We start from the raw sequence: 18,530 nt of genomic DNA on the forward strand, positions 1-18,530 counted from the left end.
TTAAGCACTATAATCTAAAAATTTTTTTTGACTCTTTTTTACCATATAAAGAAATACATTACTGTGCCTTGTCAAAAGAGGGTGACTAGGCAATGGAGTCAAAGTTTAGAGCAGCTTTTTATTTACCTAGTATATTTTAGAATTTTAATCAGTCAGGGGCGCCTGGGTGGCTCAGTCGGTTGAGCTTCCGACTTCGGCTCAGGTCATGATCTCACAGTCATGTGAGACTGTGAGTTCGAGCCCCGCGTCGGGCTCTGTGCTGACAGCTCAGAGCCTGGAGCCTGCTTCAGATTCTGTGTCTCCCTCTCTCTCTGACCCTCCCCCGTTCATGCTCTGTCTCGGTCTCAAAAATAAAATAAAACATTAAAAATTAAAAAAAAGAGAGAATTATAATCAGTCGGAATTAGGCTTCCACAAATTTACCAAATCTGTGAGTTAAGTATTCTTATGAGAATTTTAATTTTCACAAATTATTTTTGAAGCAATAGATTGAGTTTGGTAAAATCTGAAGGAGGCTTATCTTATATTCATTCTAATGGAAATGATTTACGTGTATAAATTTCTCTGAGCTAGCTTTTCTTTTAATGCTTAAATAATCTTTTTCCTATCCACTTTTTTTTAAACCTATTCTCTAGGTAAAAATATTCATACTTAATAGTAAACCTATACTAACAGTGAACCTCATTTTTGCAGATGAGTCATTGTGGGGTTTTCTCCTAAATACTTAAAATTAGTAAACATTTAAGAAACTAGTTTTTGTTTTTGTTTTTTAATTTTTTTTTTTAATGTTTATTTTTGAGACAGAGAGAGACAGAGCATGAACAGGGGAGGGGCAGAGAGAGAGGGAGACACAGAATCTGAAACAGGCTCCAGGCTCCGAGTGGTCAGCACAGAGCCCGACGTGGGGCTCGAACTCACGGACCGTGAGATCATGACCTGAGCCGAAGTCGGACGCTTAACTGACCGAGCCACCCAGGTGCCCCAGAAACTAGTTTTTAAATGTCGGTTTGTAAACAATGATAGATTCCTCCATTATCCTCCGTGGCTAGGTTTCCAAAATGTTGAAGGACTATGACTGGATTAATGCAGAGAAACACCTCTTTGGGCAACCTAATAGTGCCTATGATTTCAAAACCAACAACCCAAAAGAAGCTGGTCAGAGACTTCAGAAGTTGCAAGAAATGAAGGAGAAACTAGGAAGAAATGTCAACATGAGAGCTATGAATGTACTGACAGAAGCTGAAGAGCGGGTAAGTCCTTTTCCTTGGACTCTCTGGCCTTCTTAGGGAATGAGTAGCCCTGATAGCTCTCTGTGACCCTTGTGGCAATTACTAGAGTCAATCTTTGGCTTGATACTCTTGATACTGGATTTGTTTTCTTGTTCTCCCTTACTTGTTTTTGCATCAATTATTTATATAGTCTATTGTCCCTTGAAAAGCTTTTCTACTGGCTTTGCCCAGAATACCATCTATCCTTTTCTTATTCTTGGTATAAATAAGAACATTTTTTCATGATTACTCCTCCCATTTCTATAATTTCTTTCAGTTGCCTTGAAAAGGCCTTGAAAAATAAGGCTGCTCTGCTGTCTGCCTCCTTACCAGTCATTCCATAAATACGGTGTTCCTTTTGACTCTAGGGTATACTAGAACCATTACATAAGTAATGACTAAAATTGTTATATGCATAACCACTCCTTTCCTAATCTGTAAATCCAGCATCATCTTCTGTTTTAATGTTCACTTACGCAATAATGTTATCATCTCCCCAACCCTGACAGAACTTTGAATCCGCTGTGTCACTACAAAAATCCACAGGGAAAAGCAATCCATATTCTCAACAGCTCCATAGGAGATAGCAGTCTAATTTTATATAATGTCCTATACTTTATTTTTTCTAAGATGCTGTTTGAATTTGTATCAGAGAGTTATGAGAACTCTCTAAAAGTGGCAATACTTATGAGCTCCATTACTTCTAAAAAGTTTTGCTGTACTGGGTTTTTTTAAATTGTTATTGACATTACTATCTACAAAGAACCTGTATTATGTTAGATACCAAACAGGCTAATAATGCCCGTGTTGTGATCTCTCTATAAATGTTCCCGCTGGTTTTTATTTCTCCATTAAAGCTTTGCAATATATGTTTTGTGGAAGAAAATCTTTGGTCTGAATTTGAACTGTGTATCGTGAAACTTGTTCACTTGTTTGCTTTTATTAGATAATAATAATTGGGTCTTTTTTTTTTAAAGAATTCACCAACTCGCTTTCTTACCCAAAGGGAAGGGTCTATTGTTGATAAGCAAGTTGGCCTTTTTTTAATGTTTATTTGAGAGAGTGAGAGAGCATGGGGAAGGGGCAGAGAGCAGGAGACAGAATTGTAAGCAGGCTCCTCACTGTCAGGGCAGAGCCTGATATGGGGCTCGAACTCAAAAACTGTGAGATCATGACCTGAGCTGAAATCAAGAGTTCGATGCTTAATCGTCTGAGCCACCCAGGTGACCCTTGTTTTGTTTTGTTGTATTTTGTGTCTGTACACATAAGAAACTGAATTATACAAGGAATAAGAGAAAAATGTAGAGGAGGTTTTAGGAGCTTTGCTATAAAGGAGAGAGATAGCAAGGAAGCTAACAGGACTGGTTACAATTTAAGGGAGAATTTGAAGACTCCTTGAAATGTGAGGCTTTGAGGAGAAATGAGTTAAGGAGATTTTCATAAAGTTCTGTTGCTACTTATGATGTAATTCTCCCTTTGCAGCCTCCTTTAAATTTTTTTCAGTGAGTTTCTACATTAACCAGGAAAAGCCCATTCTGAAGATGTGATGTTTGAGCTGAAACTTGAAGCACCAATTATGTCGTATACAGAAAAAGAGCATTCAGGGAAGAGAGAACAATGCAAGGGCTATAAGGCTATATAATGAGCTTATGTTCAAGGAACTGAAAAAAGACCACATGGCTGGCCCCTGGGGAGGATTGGGATGTCAAAAAGTCAGAGATAAATAAGGGCCCAATTATGTAGGACTTGGACATCACGGTGAAGAACTGAAACTTTGTGTTACTGCTAAGACTGACCTCAAGAAGAAAGCATGCAGGGCTACTTTTGAGTTTACATACATTTTCCTTTTTGCCTTGACTACTAGAAGGATATGAGAATATCAGTATCAAAGTACCCCAGGAGCTTGTCCTATAAATTCTTAATTATGACAGCTAAATTTTACATATAGGCGATATATTTACCTTTCTCATAATTTGGTTCACGTTATGACTCTTAATGCAGTGTATCTTTCTGGTAAACAGAAGTGTATATATTCTACATACAAACTAAACCTCTATTCCTGACTGAATTCTAGAATAGAAAATTTTACATTTTTTCAATTAAGCATGCTTTTTATCTTACCAGTATAATGACTTGATGAAGAAGAAGAGAATTGTAGAAAATGATAAATCCAAAATCCTTGCAACTATAGAAGACCTTGACCAGAAGAAAAACCAAGCCCTAAATATTGCGTGGCAAAAGGTATTTGAACCCAGAATATTATCATTTATTCTTTGTGAGGCAAAGATGAAGAATACTGTCAATAGATTTATACTCTAAGATGAATTTGAGATGGCTGATTTGTGTTTGAATGAGGCACACGCCTTGATTAAAACCTCCTGACTTTTAAATGCATTTTGTACTTTTGGACTTGAGTACTACTGATAATGCAAAGCTAAGTTTGTGTCGCTACATCATAGTCTCACAGTCTACTTCTCTGGTCCTTAAGTTATATTAAATTTCTGACTTTCTAGATTTCTTTATCTTTCATTCTTACCTTGTTTCCAGGTCTGTGTTACCTTTAAGGGAGATGCTATTTGTCTGAAACCTTGGAGTCTGTCCAATATGTGCCATACCCCACTCCCTCTACTTGAAGCTGGAAGCAAGCTCGGTTTTGCACTGGGAAAGCTCTGATGGTTGGAAACTTCCCAATGATCTGTTCTGTTCTAACTTCCTTGGTTTTTCTTACCCAGACTCAACAGAGTTCAAATATTTGTTATCAGGACATTTTTCTAACAAGATTGGCATATTCCTTACCACTTACAAGTTATTCATGGCATTTCAGAATTCATCATTAAGAATTGTGTAGATTTCTGGCAGAGCATTTTGTACATGTTATTAGTTAACATATGAAGCAGATACTCTGTTTTCTCTTAAAACAATTCCATAACTGATAGTTAACCATCCATATTTTATAGATGAAGAAATCAAAGCTTAGAAAGGTTAAATCGATCCTTAACAAGATACTAGCCAACCAGATCCAACAATACATTAAAAGAATTATCCACCACGACCAAGTGGGATTTATACCTGGGATGCAGGACTGGTTCAATATCCACAAAACAATCAGAATGATACATCACATCAATTAAAGAAAGGACAAGAACCACACGATCCTCTCAATAGATGCAGAAAAAACATTTGTCAAAACACAGCATCCTTTCTTGATAAAAACCCTCAAGAAAGTAGGGATAGAAGGATCATATCTCAAGATCATGAAAGTCATATATGAAAGACCCACCCCATCCCATCCTCAATGGGGAAAAACTGAGAGCTTTACCCCTAAGGTCAGGCACATGACAGGGATGTCCACTCTCGCCACTGATATCCAACCTAGTATTGGAAGTCCTTGCCTCAACAATCAGATAACAAAGAAATAAAAGGCATCCATATCGGTAAGGAGGAAGTCTAGCTTTCACTCTTTGATACTCTATATGGAAACATGATACTCTATATGGAAAACCCAAAAGATTCCACAAAAAACTGCTATAACTGATCCATGAGTTCAGCAAAGTCACACGATATAAAGTCAGTGCAAAGAAATCGGTATAGGTTGCATTCCTGTACACCAGTAATGAAGCAACAGAAAGAGAAGTCAAGGAATCGATCTCATTTACAGTTGCACAAAAAACCATAAACTACTGAGGAAAAAAAAGTAACCAAAGAGGTGAAAAATCTGTGCACTGGAAACTATAGAAAGCCTATGAAAGAAATTGAAGAAGATACAAAAAAATGGAAAAAGATTCCATGCCCATGGATTGGAAGAACAAATACTGTTAAAATGTTGGTATTACCCAAATCAGTACATGTTCAATACAATCCCTATCAAAACAGCACCAACATTCTTCACAGAGCTAGAACAAACAATCCTAAAATTTGTATGGAACCAGAAAAGAGCCTAAATAGCCAAAGCAATCTTGAAAAAGAAAACCAAAGCAGGAGGCATCACAATCCCGGACTTCAAGCTGTAATCATCAAGATGGTATAGTACTGGCACAAAAACAGACACTCAGATTAATAGAACATAATAGATAATCCAGAAATGGACCCTCAAATGTATGGCCAACTAATCTTTGACAAAGCAGGAGAGAATGTCCAATGGAATAAAGACAGTCTCTTCAGCAAGTGGTGGTGGGAAAATTGGACAGTGACATGCAGAAGAATGAACCTGGACCACTTTATTACAGCATACACACAACTAAACTCAAAATGGATGAAAGACCTAAATGTAAAACAGGAAACCATCAAAGCCCTAGGGGAGAAAGCAGGCAAAAACCTATTTGACCTCAGCCGCAGCAACTGCTTAGTCAACACATCTCCAGAGATAAGGGAAACAAAAAGAAAACTGAGACCTCATCAAAATAAAAATCTTCTGCACAGCAAAGGAAACAGTCAGTAAAACTAAAGGGCAACCAACAGTGGGGGTGCTCCTGGGCAGCTCAGTCGGTTAAGCTTCAGACTTTGACTCAAGTCATGATCTCACAGTTTGTGAGTTCCAACTCTGTGTCGGGCTCTGTGCTAACAGCTCAGAGCCTGGAGCCTGCTTTGGATTCTGTGTCTCCCTCTCTCTCTGCCCCTGCCCAGCTTGCCCTCTCTCTCTCTTTCTCTCTCTGTCTCTCTCTTCTCTCTCTGTAAGGTGAGTAAACAGTAAAAAATAAGATAAAAGGCAACCAACACTGGGGCACCTGGGGGGCTCAGTCGGTCAAGCGTCCAACTTCAGCTCAGGTCATGATTTCACAATTTGTGATTTGGACCCCCGCATTGGGCTCTGTGCTGACCGCTCAGAGCCTGGAGGCTGCTTCGGATTCTGTGTCTCCTCCTTTCTCTGCCTCTTCCCCACTTGTGCTCTGTCTCTCAAAAATAAATAAATGTAAAAAAAAAAATTTTTTTTTTTTTCCAAAAAAGGCACCAGCAGAATGGGAGAAGATACTTGCAAATGACATATCAAATAAAAGGTTAGTATCCAAAATCTACAAGGAATTTATCAAACTCCACACCTGAAAAATAATCCAGTGAAGAAATGGACAAAAGGCATGAATAGACACTTCTCCACAGAAGACATCCAGATGGCCAACTGACACATGAAAAAATGCTTAATATCAGGGAAATACAAATTAAAACCACAATGAGATACCACCTCACACCTGTCAGAATGGCTAAAATTAGCAACTCACGCAACAACAGATGTTGGAGAAGATGCAGAGAAAGAGGATCTCTTGCACTGCTGGTGGGAATGCAAACTGGTACAGCCACTCCGGAAAACAGTATGGAGTTTCCTCAGAAAATTAAAAATAGAACTACCCTACAACTCAGCAATTGCACTACTAGGCATTTATCCAGGGGATACAGGTGTGCTGTTTCAAAGGGACACCTGCACCCCATGTTTATAGCAGCACTATTAACAATAGCCCAAGTATGGAAAGAGCCCCAGTGTCCATGAATGGATAAAGAAGATGTGGTATACACACACACACACTGGAGTATTACTTGACAATCAAAAAGAATGAAATCTTGCCATTTGCGACTACGTGGATAGAACTGGAGGATATTATGCTAAGTGAAATTAGAGAAAGACAAATATATGACTTGTGAGGAATTTAAAATACAAAACAGATTAACATAAGGGAAGCAAAAATGATATAAAAACAGGGAGGGAGACAAACCATAAGAAACTCTTAAATATAGAGAACAAACAGGGTTGCTGGAGGAGTTGGGGGTGGGGGAATGGGCTAAATGGGTAAGGGGCATTAAGGAAGACACTTGTTGGGATGAGCACTGGGTGTTATACATAGGGGGTGAATCACTGGAATCTACTCCTGATATCATTGTACTATATGCTAATTTGGATGTAAATTTAAAAATGAATAGGTAGGTAGGTAGGAAGGCAGATGGATGAATGGATAAATGCATACATACATAGATGATCTAGCCTAAGATCAGATAGCCAGAGGTGGAAAAACTGGGATTCTCTTTTCCTAAATTAAGACCAGTTAAAATTGCCTTTAGTTGCTAACTCCTGTCACCCTTGTTGCTCTAAATTTGGGGCAGTAAGCAAAGAGGTTTAGAATTGTTTTTCACTGGATTCTCATTCAACAAAATCCCAAGTACGTTTGTTTTGTTTTAGGACAACTCTTGCAGATTTCACAGTTCTTTACATTTATTTCTGCTTCCCTAGTTGCATATGTTTGTCTCCTTTAGGATAATTCCCTATCCACTTATGTGGAAGTTTTCCTGTATCCATCCTAGCAAAAGACTCTCATTCAGAAGATTCCAAACATATTTACTATGCTGTTTGGTAACAGTCCCATGCCTCTGGGATTTAATTGGGCACCTTGCCTCTTTTTTGCTTTTTAATTCTGTAATTATTCTGAATTCTGAAAACTTCATTTTTAGTAATGGTAGTACAATTATCCCTTTCAGTCACCTGGTTTTTAGTACCCTAGGACTTATTTTCAGTGTTCCATCTCCCTGTGGTGTTTGTCTCTTTTTAAATGGATGCATAAAGTTGGCCCCATTACTCTTGTATAAGTGTGGATATAACACTAGGTCTGAGAGGTTTTGTCTCTTGTTTTCCACGTGATTCTTGGATTAATGCAAGTACAAATTTATCCTTTAAATTGATGTTCCCCCAATTTCCAGAGTTGTCTCAAAGCAGGTAAATTTATTGAGTACTTATTATATGTCAGGGACTATTCTCATAGTAATTTTCTCACTTAATCCTCATAATAACCTATTGAGGTAATAGTGTTATCAGTATTATATACTTCCTTCTGGCTTCTAGCATACTCAGTTCACAAAGCTAGAGTATTTTCAGCACTGGCTGTGTCTTTTATTTTTCTATTTCCTTCTTAACGATATTAGATTTCCAGGATTTGATTGCATTTCATCTTTTATCTATCCGTGAATATAATGCATTTTCTATCTTGAATAGGGCTATATTTTGCCTATAAATAAGTTTCTCTTTTCTTCTTTGGAGGAGTTTTCACTTGGGTTCAGGGTTGAGTAGCATTCCACTATTTTAATCCTCTCTTTAGTGTCTTTCTCCTGCCTGGCCAAAAAATTAAAGAAAAGCAAAAGAAACAAAACTGTTTATGAATACTCTGCTATCTTCATCATTCTCAAAAAAAGACAGCAGTCCTCTCCTATTGTGGTGAACCTCACTTAGCTGTAGAAATGTATCCCAGATAAAACTAAAACCTGTTTCCTCTGTGTAGGGTACTGCTCAGCATGTAGTCAGTTGCTCTTAAAACTGTATTCCTTGATAAATCTGTATTCAGTAGCACTGATTTTTGGTATGTAGAGATCCTTATTACTACAAATATTCATGAACTGTTTATTTGCACTTGAATTTAGAGATTTCTCTAGAGAACATGACTGTCAGATCCTCATGGTTGTGCATGTGTATGTATACACTCTCAGATTTCCTGAACTAAGGTTATTACTCATGTATTTGAAGACAGGTGGCCAAATTCTCAAATCACGTGTGTATGCACAAAAATTACCCAGTTTCAAACTAAAATATTGACCCTAAGTCTCTCAGTAATCTACTGGGGCTTGATGGGATAAGCCAAACAGCTTCTTTAGTCTTTTTCTGTTGGGGTCCAATCCTTTTCCTGTCTTTTGACAACTTCTTTGGCTGAGACAAAGCCTATAGAAAAGTACCAGTCAACACCTTGAACAGACCTGGTTGTTTGATTTCATGACTCTTTTTTTCCTAGACTTTACCCTCATCTTAGGCTTTTTAAGGTTAGCTGATAACCACTGGCCTATCAAAGCAGTCAAATGAGAACAAGATTTAGAAGAGAATATGTTATGCCAAAAAGTTTGTTTCTGCTTCTCCAACTCCAAGCTCAGTGTCTTATACAGTTGTATGTCTCTCAAGATTCCTACAGTATGGCCTACAAAGGTATCAAAAGTTAGAGCAGAGCTCAGTAAATTATTTCTGCAAAGGAACAGGTAATAAACATTTCTGGCTTTGTGAGCCATATAGTCTCTGCTGCAGTTACTAGATTGTTGTTTTAGTGCTAGCAGCCATAGACAAAACATAAAAGAATGGGCATGGCCAGATTTGTCACATAGGCCATAATTTGCAAACACCTGAGTTAGTAACAGACAACAAAATGCATCTGCTGGATTGAATATACACATATCAAAATTTGATTCTTTGAAAGCCTTCTATAACATTTTATTTATTTATTTAATCCAGGTTAACAAGGACTTTGGGTCTATTTTTTCTACTCTTTTGCCTGGTGCTAATGCTATGCTTGCACCACCAGAGGGGCAAACTGTATTGGATGGTCTGGAGTTCAAGGTTGCTTTAGGAAATACTTGGAAAGAAAACCTAACTGAACTTAGTGGTGGTCAGAGGTGAGTAATCCCCTTACAGATTTAGAATTCCTCAATCCTCTTATTACAATCCATCATCTCATTGCCGACCTACTTGCTGTTTTGTTTTGCTTAGCTATCTTAAATGTACAATGTAAGGAGGTTAATATGTAAGACTGCAGATTGTGGTTAGAACTTGTGATTAAAATAGTAGGCAACAAAGGAAATAAGGGTAAGCAGCTAGAAAATGAGATGAAATGTATGAAAAACAATTGATTTCAGACATTGGGAGATTAGTAGCCCAAGAGTCTGAAACCTGTGAGCAATAAAACAAAAGTGCTAAGCTCAGGGTTCATGTCTGCTTTCTCCATAGAATTTCTGGATTGCAGATGCAGGGAGGGGGAATCAACACAAATCATAGTAGTTTCACTGAATTAAAGAAACAGATTAGAATTTTGGGAGGCCCCAGTAAGCTGCACCCTAGCATTCAGTCTGTAATGTCCCTGAAGTGAAGGCTAGTCTTTACACACAGCAAAGTTCATTGTAAGCCTTGAAGAAATCAAGCTGATCCTCATGTAACTAAAGTGTTTCTCAGAACAAAGCCTAATGCTTTTAAAGAAAGACAACAAAATTTGAGACTGTAATGGAACACAGTGTCTAGTATCTGATAAAAAGTACTGGACAGAAATCAAGAAAATGACCTGTAACTTAGAGAAAAATTATTCAATGGAAACAGACCCAGAAATGACAGGTGATGAAAATAGCAGACAAGGAAGTTATAGTATTACATTAATTAGTTCTAAGAATTACAAGGAGAAAAGAATGTGATGAGAAATGTAAGCTATAAAAAAAAAAAAAAAAAAGAATTTAGGGGGCACCCGGGTGGCTTGGTCAGTTAAGCGTCCAACTCTTGATTTCGTCTTAGGTCATGATCTCACGGGTTGCAGGTTTGAGCCCAGTGTTGGACTCTGCACTGACAGCGCGGAGCCTGCTTGGAATTCTCTATCCTCTCTGCCTCCCCTGCGCCCCTGCTCACGTGTACTCTCTCTCCCAAAATAAATATTTTAAAAAAAAATTTTTTTAAAGAATCTAGTAGAATTGCTAGAGATAAAAAATATGCCCAAAAGGAAAAGCTCACATGACATTAGCAGATTAAACAGTGTAGAAACATGAGTGAATTTTAAGACACAGCAATAGAAAGTTAAAGCTAAAGGGAGAAGCACAGGACTGTAAACAGTGACCTGTGGGGCAATATTAAGCCATCTAACATATATGTGATTGGAGTTCCAAAAAGAGAGGAAGAGGTAAAGAAAAATACTTGAAATAATGTTCCCAAATTTTCCCGTTTTGATGAGTTCTATAAACCTACAGACTTAATGTCTATGAACCCTTGGTAGGATAAACACCACACAACCTCTCCCGTGACATACATACAGTAACACAGCAAGCCATGTTATATGAAATTGTGATTTGTCTTCAGGCAGCCAGAGGCATAGTATTACATACCAAGGAACAAATATAAAAAATGACTTTAGGATTACTGTCAAAAACTATGCAAGCCAGGTATCTGGAACAACATCTAGAAAGTGCTGAAAGAAAAACGTGGCAACCTAGAATTCTATGTCTAATCAAAATATTCTTCAAATGGAAGTCAACGTAAATATTTTTTCAGAAAAACAACAGCTGGAGGAATTTGCTCTCAGCAGAACCGTACAAGTTAAAGGAAGTTTTTGGATGAAGGGCAAATGATACCAGATGAAAAAACTCAGATCTGCATAAAGGAATGAATAGTGTTGGAAATAGCATGCTGTAGACTTCAGGGAAGTTTTTCCCCAGCCTTACATGGTGATTCAGACAATCGGCATACTAAGGAAAAACTTAAGAGGTCATGTGGACTAACTCCTTACCTGCAGAGAACCAAATAATTAAAGCCTACTGAGAGAAAATTGTGATTATTCACATAATTAAAGACAGTTGTTAATTTTATATTTTGTCCCCTTTAGGATGTGCAATCTGTAATTCTTAAATTGTTCTCATGTGCCCTATGATGCCATCATGTAACTTTTATGTATGTAGAAAATACTAAGACCTGTTAATTTCCCTAATGAAGGCCTTTGCCATTTTTATGAGAATAGTACTCCCCTGATTATATTTCATTATAAAATTCCTAAATATTTTAACAGTCTAAGACACCTTCTGGTGCCTGTTAACCAAAGTTGAATTCTACAGTTCAAATCCCAACATCTAACTTTTTTGCCAAAGTCCTAGATAATGTTTTGAGGAGAACAGAAAATATATGCTTACTTTCTTTTTGGGACCTGAAGATTATTTCTATAATTAAGATGATACAATTTTCACATAAATACCATTATTTTAGATACATACCCAGAATACTAGTTTAACTCTTGATGAGAATTTTTTTTTTCTTGGTGAGGTTTTTTTTTTTCCCCCCTGCAAAATTAAGTTGAAAGAAAGCACAATGCCTTAAACATTTGGTACAGAGAAAGCCAATAAAAAATAACTTTAGGTTGCTTGAGAGACCTCAGCTGCCCTTTATAGAGGTAGATGTCAATCTCACTGTTGTTTTTTATGGTAAAGAAAAAAATCTAAGAATTATCATGATACCTGATTAGAAAAAAAACAGCTACAGTAATGGGGATGGTTAGCTAGAAGAGAACTGAAAAAGAGCTATAGAAACTCAGATGTGTAACTGCAAATTTTAAATAAGGTGTATTAGGATTCTCCAGAGAAACAGAACTAGTAGGGTATGTTTGTGTGTATAAAAGGAATTTTCATCTTATCGTGGAGGCTGAGAAGGCCCACAGTTTGTTGTCTGCAAGCTGGAAACCTAGGCAGGCCAGTGGTATAATTCAGTCCGAGTCTGAAGTCCTAAGAACCAGGAACACTGAGGCTGAATATCCATGTCCCAACTCGAGTAATGAGGCAGGAAAGAACAAATTCTTTGTCTACCTTTCTTATGATTCAGGACTTCAACAGATTATGTGATGTCCAACCACATTGGAGAGAGCAAACTGCTATACAGAGTCTTCCAATTCAAATGCTAATTTCACCCAGAAACATTCTCAGACCCAGAAATAAAGTTTAGCCTAATATCTGAGTGCTCTGTGATCCAGTTAAGTTGACACACAAGATTAACCGTCATACAATTGTTTGAATTTCTGACACTGGGAATTACTTCCCAGTAATCCCAGTATTATGGGATTACTGGGTCATAATCTATACAATTTACTCTTAAATGGTGCCAATAAAGAGTGTGTGTGCGTGTGTGCGCGCACGCACACACACACACGTGCACACATATGCAGACATAGTAAAAGTTTGAAAGAGGGTACCTAAACCAGTTCTATTACAAAGATAGCAGCTGTTGACTATATACTTACTTGTTAAGACTTCACTTGCCTGCTACCAAGGCATCTAATGGCAACTGGGGAAGGAAAGAAAAAAATTAACATGCTCTTTCCTTAAGGATAAGTGCCAATTATAAAATCCTGATTATTTGACGGGAAAGAATGTAAACCTGTTTCAAGATAAATAAGTTTCAAAATAAAACTTGAAGAGAAAAACTGAAAAGCTGAAATAAACATTTTAATACCAACAAAAGTGTTGAATTTTGAAACTTTAAATTATTTCCATGGCAGTCTTTCAGCTAAATCTGCACTATCCATAAAAGGACAGCAGATTTGCTTCAGTGTTTTGGTAAAAAATGATAAAATCAAATTTTGATACTTTTCTTCTGGTCTTTTCTTAGGTCTTTAGTGGCTTTGTCATTAATATTGTCCATGCTCCTCTTCAAACCTGCTCCAATTTATATCCTGGATGAGGTAGATGCGGCCTTGGACCTTTCTCACACCCAAAACATCGGACAAATGCTGCGGACTCATTTCACGCATTCTCAGGTGAGAACCAGGAAGACAATGTCTCCGTGATAGTTTTCGTATAGTATGTGTTTATTCAAAAACTATTCTTTAGTAATGGCCAATACGAAGATACTTAGGATTGAAGAATATGAAAGCATTGTATCTCTTTAAATATACAGTGATTATTTACATATATGCACATTCGAATAAGGAAAGAAGGTTTGGTTTACTGTTACAGAAAGAGCCAGGCATGACAATTGTTGGTTGTATCATGAGAGAGAGTCTAAGTTTTTCATAATTAGAAATTAAATATGGTTAACGTCATTATTTTCTCTAGCTTGCTGCCAAAGGATACACAATCAAAGGAAGACTGGCTTAGGAACATACCTAGGCATCAGAAAATCATGTGGTACTTGATGGGGTACTCGTCATTTTTCCTGGGTGGGAAGTAGAGAAAAGCCCCTTTAAGAACAGTTTTTATTGAACTGTTGCTGCAGGAGCTGGGGCTGCCAAGTATGGTTATATAGATAATGCAGTGTACAACTCGGGGGTTTCACTTAATCGTAGTTAGCATAGACTTATTTATTATGGTCCATTTTTACCAGGTAACAGTGAAGTGGTGCCTATTCTGAATTCTATAAGTGTTCCATTTGACTAGTGGTAGTGCTGTGGGAACTTGTAGCCTTTGATATTTTTGCAATATCACAAAGAAAAATATTTCACCAGAGCATTTAGAGCTAGCAACAAAACAGTGATGCCAGCTGCAGAGGATAGCAACAAGCAGTCAACCAGCAGGAAATAGTAAACTTGGGTAATGAAGCACTCAAGGTAAAATTAAGACTCCTAAAACCCAAATATAGAAAGCTAGAATTCATTTAGGTGCCTAATATTATAACTATTTGTTACTTGCATTTGCTTTGAGCCACGCATTAAAAGAAATAAAATCAAAATATCTCTAGACAGTTCTTAGTCCCAGAATAAAAACAGGAGTGCTTTTCTTCAAATTACAAAATACCTTTTATGCTTTTTTTCTTTTTCCCTCAAGTTCATTGTGGTGTCCCTAAAGGAGGGTATGTTCAACAATGCAAATGTCCTGTTCAAAACCAAGTTTGTGGATGGTGTTTCTACAGTAGCCAGATTTACTCAGTGTCAAAATGGAAAGATTCCTAAGGAAACTACATCCAAGGCAAAAGGACCCAAATGACCACCTTTGAAGCTAAAAGTACAGATTTACTCCTTTACCTTGACCTGTTTTTTAAACATAAAGACCTTGGGATTTACTTATTTATGTAAAATGTAATGTTGTTTTGTTACTTAACCTGTATTTTCTCTTCCTTTATGTAATCACTTATAAATGAACATAGATGCCTCTTTTCTTAATCAGTGTAACTATGGTCCAATTACTGTGATTGTGATTTTATGCATGTCCTCAAATGTTTTTTCTTACACAATTCTTTATACTAGGGAGCCTGGGATACCTGGTTGTGGTGCATTGTTTGTAAAAGCTAAAAATAAAAAGAAACAGATGGAATTAAGTTATAAGATAAATATAGCTGCTAGTCAGCTTTTAATTAGTTTAATTCCTAAGGTAATATTCATGTGTTTTCTGTTGTTAAGAAAGTCATTTAGGTAAGAATTATAAAGCAAGTAAGTGTCTGGACCAACAAAGGGAACACACAGGAAGCTGTTAGGCATGCACCAAGCTATTTGTTGTTAGTTCTGTGAAGATACAATGGCAGAGCCCTGATTGAGACCCAGATGGGAAACCTTTGGAAAGATTCTCTCACTTTAATGATGTTTGGAGATCATGTTTCTATATGCTTAGTAATTGGTCTGTGCAATCTTAAGTTTTTAAAAAATCTTCACTAGTATTTTAATAGAAGCCTGGGAGAAGGTATGTTGCATTAAGTCTCCTCATGTTTTCAAAGATTTTTGTTATTAGCCTTTTCATAATCCAATTAATAACAGTCTGTTGGTGAATGAGAATGTAGGAGCCAGCAGACTAAACCAAATTTATCTTTTTCCTTGAGTCTGATGAATATATAAATAGATCCATCCATTCTACCCAAAGAACTCAAAATTTGATGATTATTATATATCTTAGTGTCTTCTGCTTTCCAGGTCAAAAGGTTGAAGTTCCTTTAAGAACTCAAAAGAAGCGCTAACAAACACCATTTGGTTACTATGTGTAGTTCTGCATCACCAGAGTGTCTCCAAACTCTGAATTTGTGAAATTCCAATTTGTGAAAATCCAAATTTGTGAAAATCAATCAATTTGATTCACAATTCACAATCGATTTGTGAAAATCCAAACTCTGATCATGTGAAAGTGCTCACATGATCTAATCTGATCTTGAGTATATTATTTTGGCCCTGTATCCCTTCTTGATACTCAGTTCCTTTATGTTACCCTTTCCCTAATATATGCTTATGGTTCTTGGCTTTGGCTTTAACATTCCTCATCCTTCTCATACACAACTGAGGATGTCAGATAACATCCAGGTAACTGATACAATGGGACACACATGAAAGGACTGAATCTGGAATTCATTCTGTCCACTATGGGAGGAGAGGGAGACAAAGTTATAAATGCTGAGGTACAGGAAGTCTAATTTCACCTATAACAGACAGGAGTTTTTTATTTCCTTTCAAATGTATTGAAGATTATTTGCCAAAACAGTTCTGTCGGTTCACACTTGCAATAAGATCACATATCTGTTGACCACAACCCAGTCAGCACTGGCTGTTAGTTTTATTATTTCTGATTTACTAGTTATAAAATGGTAGTTCATTGCTGTTTTAACTAACATTTGATAAATAACTTGTGAGGTTGAATATTTTGACATCTGAACTAATTTTCTTTATCTCAGACTTTCTATTTGCTTCCTTAATTTTTGTCTCCTATATATCATGCTTTTTGATGATAATCCTCAAACATATTAAATTTTTATGAGTAATGTCAGTGTATTGTGATTAGAAGACGACATGAAGGGGAGAGTCAGGGACCTTTAAAGTTCTGCAATAACATAAGTAACCTTTACTGAGCTCTTTCTAGACATCAGAGGTTATTCGTATTTGCATCTGTTTTCACATTTGAGTAAGTACTGTTGATCGGCATTACATAATTGAGGAAGTTGAATTGAGCACAAAAGTTAACAGACTTGTCTGTGGTGATAGCAGTTAGAGGCAGAGCCAAGATACCAGTCTTGGCAGTTGGGCTCCAGAATATTACCTTTCTGGCAGTTTGAACATTTGTGTTCATTGTACATAATAAATTTAAGACACACCTGGGTGAGCAGTATGCACAACATGAGAAAATTATTTCTAGGAAGAATGTCAAACATTTGAAAAGGATTCCTTCTGGGTTTTTTTTTGGGGGGGGGGGGTTGTTTGGGCATTTCATGTTACCCTAACAAATGCAAAAGCAAAAACTTGAGAGTCCATTCTCTTCTGATGCAGTGAGGTAATCAAATAGGCCAACCACTCCCGCCATCATGTCGTCTGCAAATCAGGACAGGTTTTCTTCCTTTTTGATCTGTGGGCCTTTATTCCCCTTTCTTGCTGTACTGGCTTGAAGTTCCAGCACTGTGTGGTATAAATAATGAGAGCTGGCATATCTTCCTTTTCCCCAAAATTCTGAGGAAAGCATTCAGTCTCTCACCACCTAAGTATAATGTTAGCCATAGGCTCTTTTGGTTTATATTCTATCAAGTTAAAGAAGTTTCCTTCTGTTCCTAGTTTGGTCACTTTTATCATGGATGGGTTATTGAATTCTGTTCGTTGCTTTTTCTGCATTGATTGATATGATCATGTAAGTGCTTTAGCCTGTTAAGAGAATGAATTACATTGCTTAATTTGTGAATATTAAACCAGCCTGGTATTCCTGAATTAAACCCTGCTTGGTCATGGTCTGTAATTCTCTTTATGTAGAGGCATACCTTGTTTTATTATGCTTCACAGGTAACTGCATATTTTTTTTTTAAAGATTGAAGGTTTGGGGCCACCCCGCACCCAGCAAGTCTGCCAGCACCCTTTTTCCCCACAGCATTGGTTCACTTTGAGTCTGTCACGGTTTGATAATTCTCACATACTTTCACACTTTCTCCTTGTTATATTTGTTATGGTGATCAGTGATTATGACTCACTGAAATCTCTGATGATGGTTAGCATTTTTTAGCAATAAGCTGTTTTTAAGATACACACTTTTTTAAGACCTAATGCTGTTGCCCACTTAATGGATTACAGCGTAAATATAACTTTTAAATTTAAATATTGGTTTCAGGAGTAGAACTCAGTGATTCATCACTTACATACAACATCCAGTTCTCATCACAAGTGTCTGCCTTCGTACCCATAACCCATCCCCCAACCCATGGCCCTCCATCAACCCTCAGTTTGTTCTCTATCAGTAAGTCTCTTGTGGTTTGATCTCTTTTTGAATATTACTCAGCCATCAAAAATTAAATGTTGCCACTTGCAACAACGTGGATGGAGCTAGAATGTATTATGCTAAGTGAAATAAGTCCATCAGAGAAAGACAAATACCATCTGATTTTAAGAAATCAAAACAGATGAATATATGGTAAAGGGGGGTATAAACAGAACTTTTATATGCACTGGGAAAACCAAAAGAAATTTTTTGCCTTGTTTTGCTTGCTGTATTGTGGTATCAAACTGAACCCAAAATGTTTCCAGGTTATGCCTGTTTTATAGGATTCTGTTTGCTAATAGCTTGGTTGTGATTTTTGTGTGTGTTCATTAAGGGCTTTGGTCTGTATGGGTTTTTTTGTTTTGTTTTGTTTTTCTGGCTTTGTTTGGTTTTGGGGTAATACTAACTTCATAAAATTAATTGGGAAATGTTCCCTCTTCTATTTTCTGTATAATTATATAGAATTTGTGTTAATAATTCTTCAAATATTAGATAGAATCCTCCTATGAAACTCTCTAGGCCTGGAGATTAGGGGGCGGGATGGGGGGAATAGAAATACAATTTCTTTAATAGTTATGGGGATGTTTAAAT

The 18,530-nt window shown here is 37.0% G+C and overlaps 1 protein-coding gene across 3 annotated transcripts in view; it reads left to right on the forward strand.

Moving 5' to 3' along the window:
* SMC2 (structural maintenance of chromosomes 2) overlaps positions 1-17,859 on the forward strand; it is a 68,010-nt gene extending 50,151 nt beyond the window's left edge. Inside the window, exons 21-26 of one of the 3 annotated variants that reach the window (XM_045470402.1) lie at positions 1,050-1,250; positions 3,393-3,509; positions 9,514-9,674; positions 13,402-13,549; positions 14,556-14,732; positions 17,496-17,859. In XM_045470402.1, coding sequence (XP_045326358.1) covers positions 1,050-1,250; positions 3,393-3,509; positions 9,514-9,674; positions 13,402-13,549; positions 14,556-14,714 — 786 coding nt within the window. In that variant the 3' untranslated portion in view covers positions 14,715-14,732; positions 17,496-17,859. Of the gene's footprint in view, positions 1-1,049; positions 1,251-3,392; positions 3,510-9,513; positions 9,675-13,401; positions 13,550-14,555; positions 15,575-17,495 lie in introns of those variants that run through there. The other 2 variants (XM_045470401.1, XM_045470403.1) reach the window with 2 other exon arrangements.
* Positions 17,860-18,530: the final 671 nt, after the last annotated feature.

This window comes from Leopardus geoffroyi, chromosome D4 (genome assembly GCF_018350155.1).
Source record: "Leopardus geoffroyi isolate Oge1 chromosome D4, O.geoffroyi_Oge1_pat1.0, whole genome shotgun sequence".
Classification (NCBI taxonomy): Eukaryota; Metazoa; Chordata; class Mammalia; order Carnivora; family Felidae; genus Leopardus; species Leopardus geoffroyi.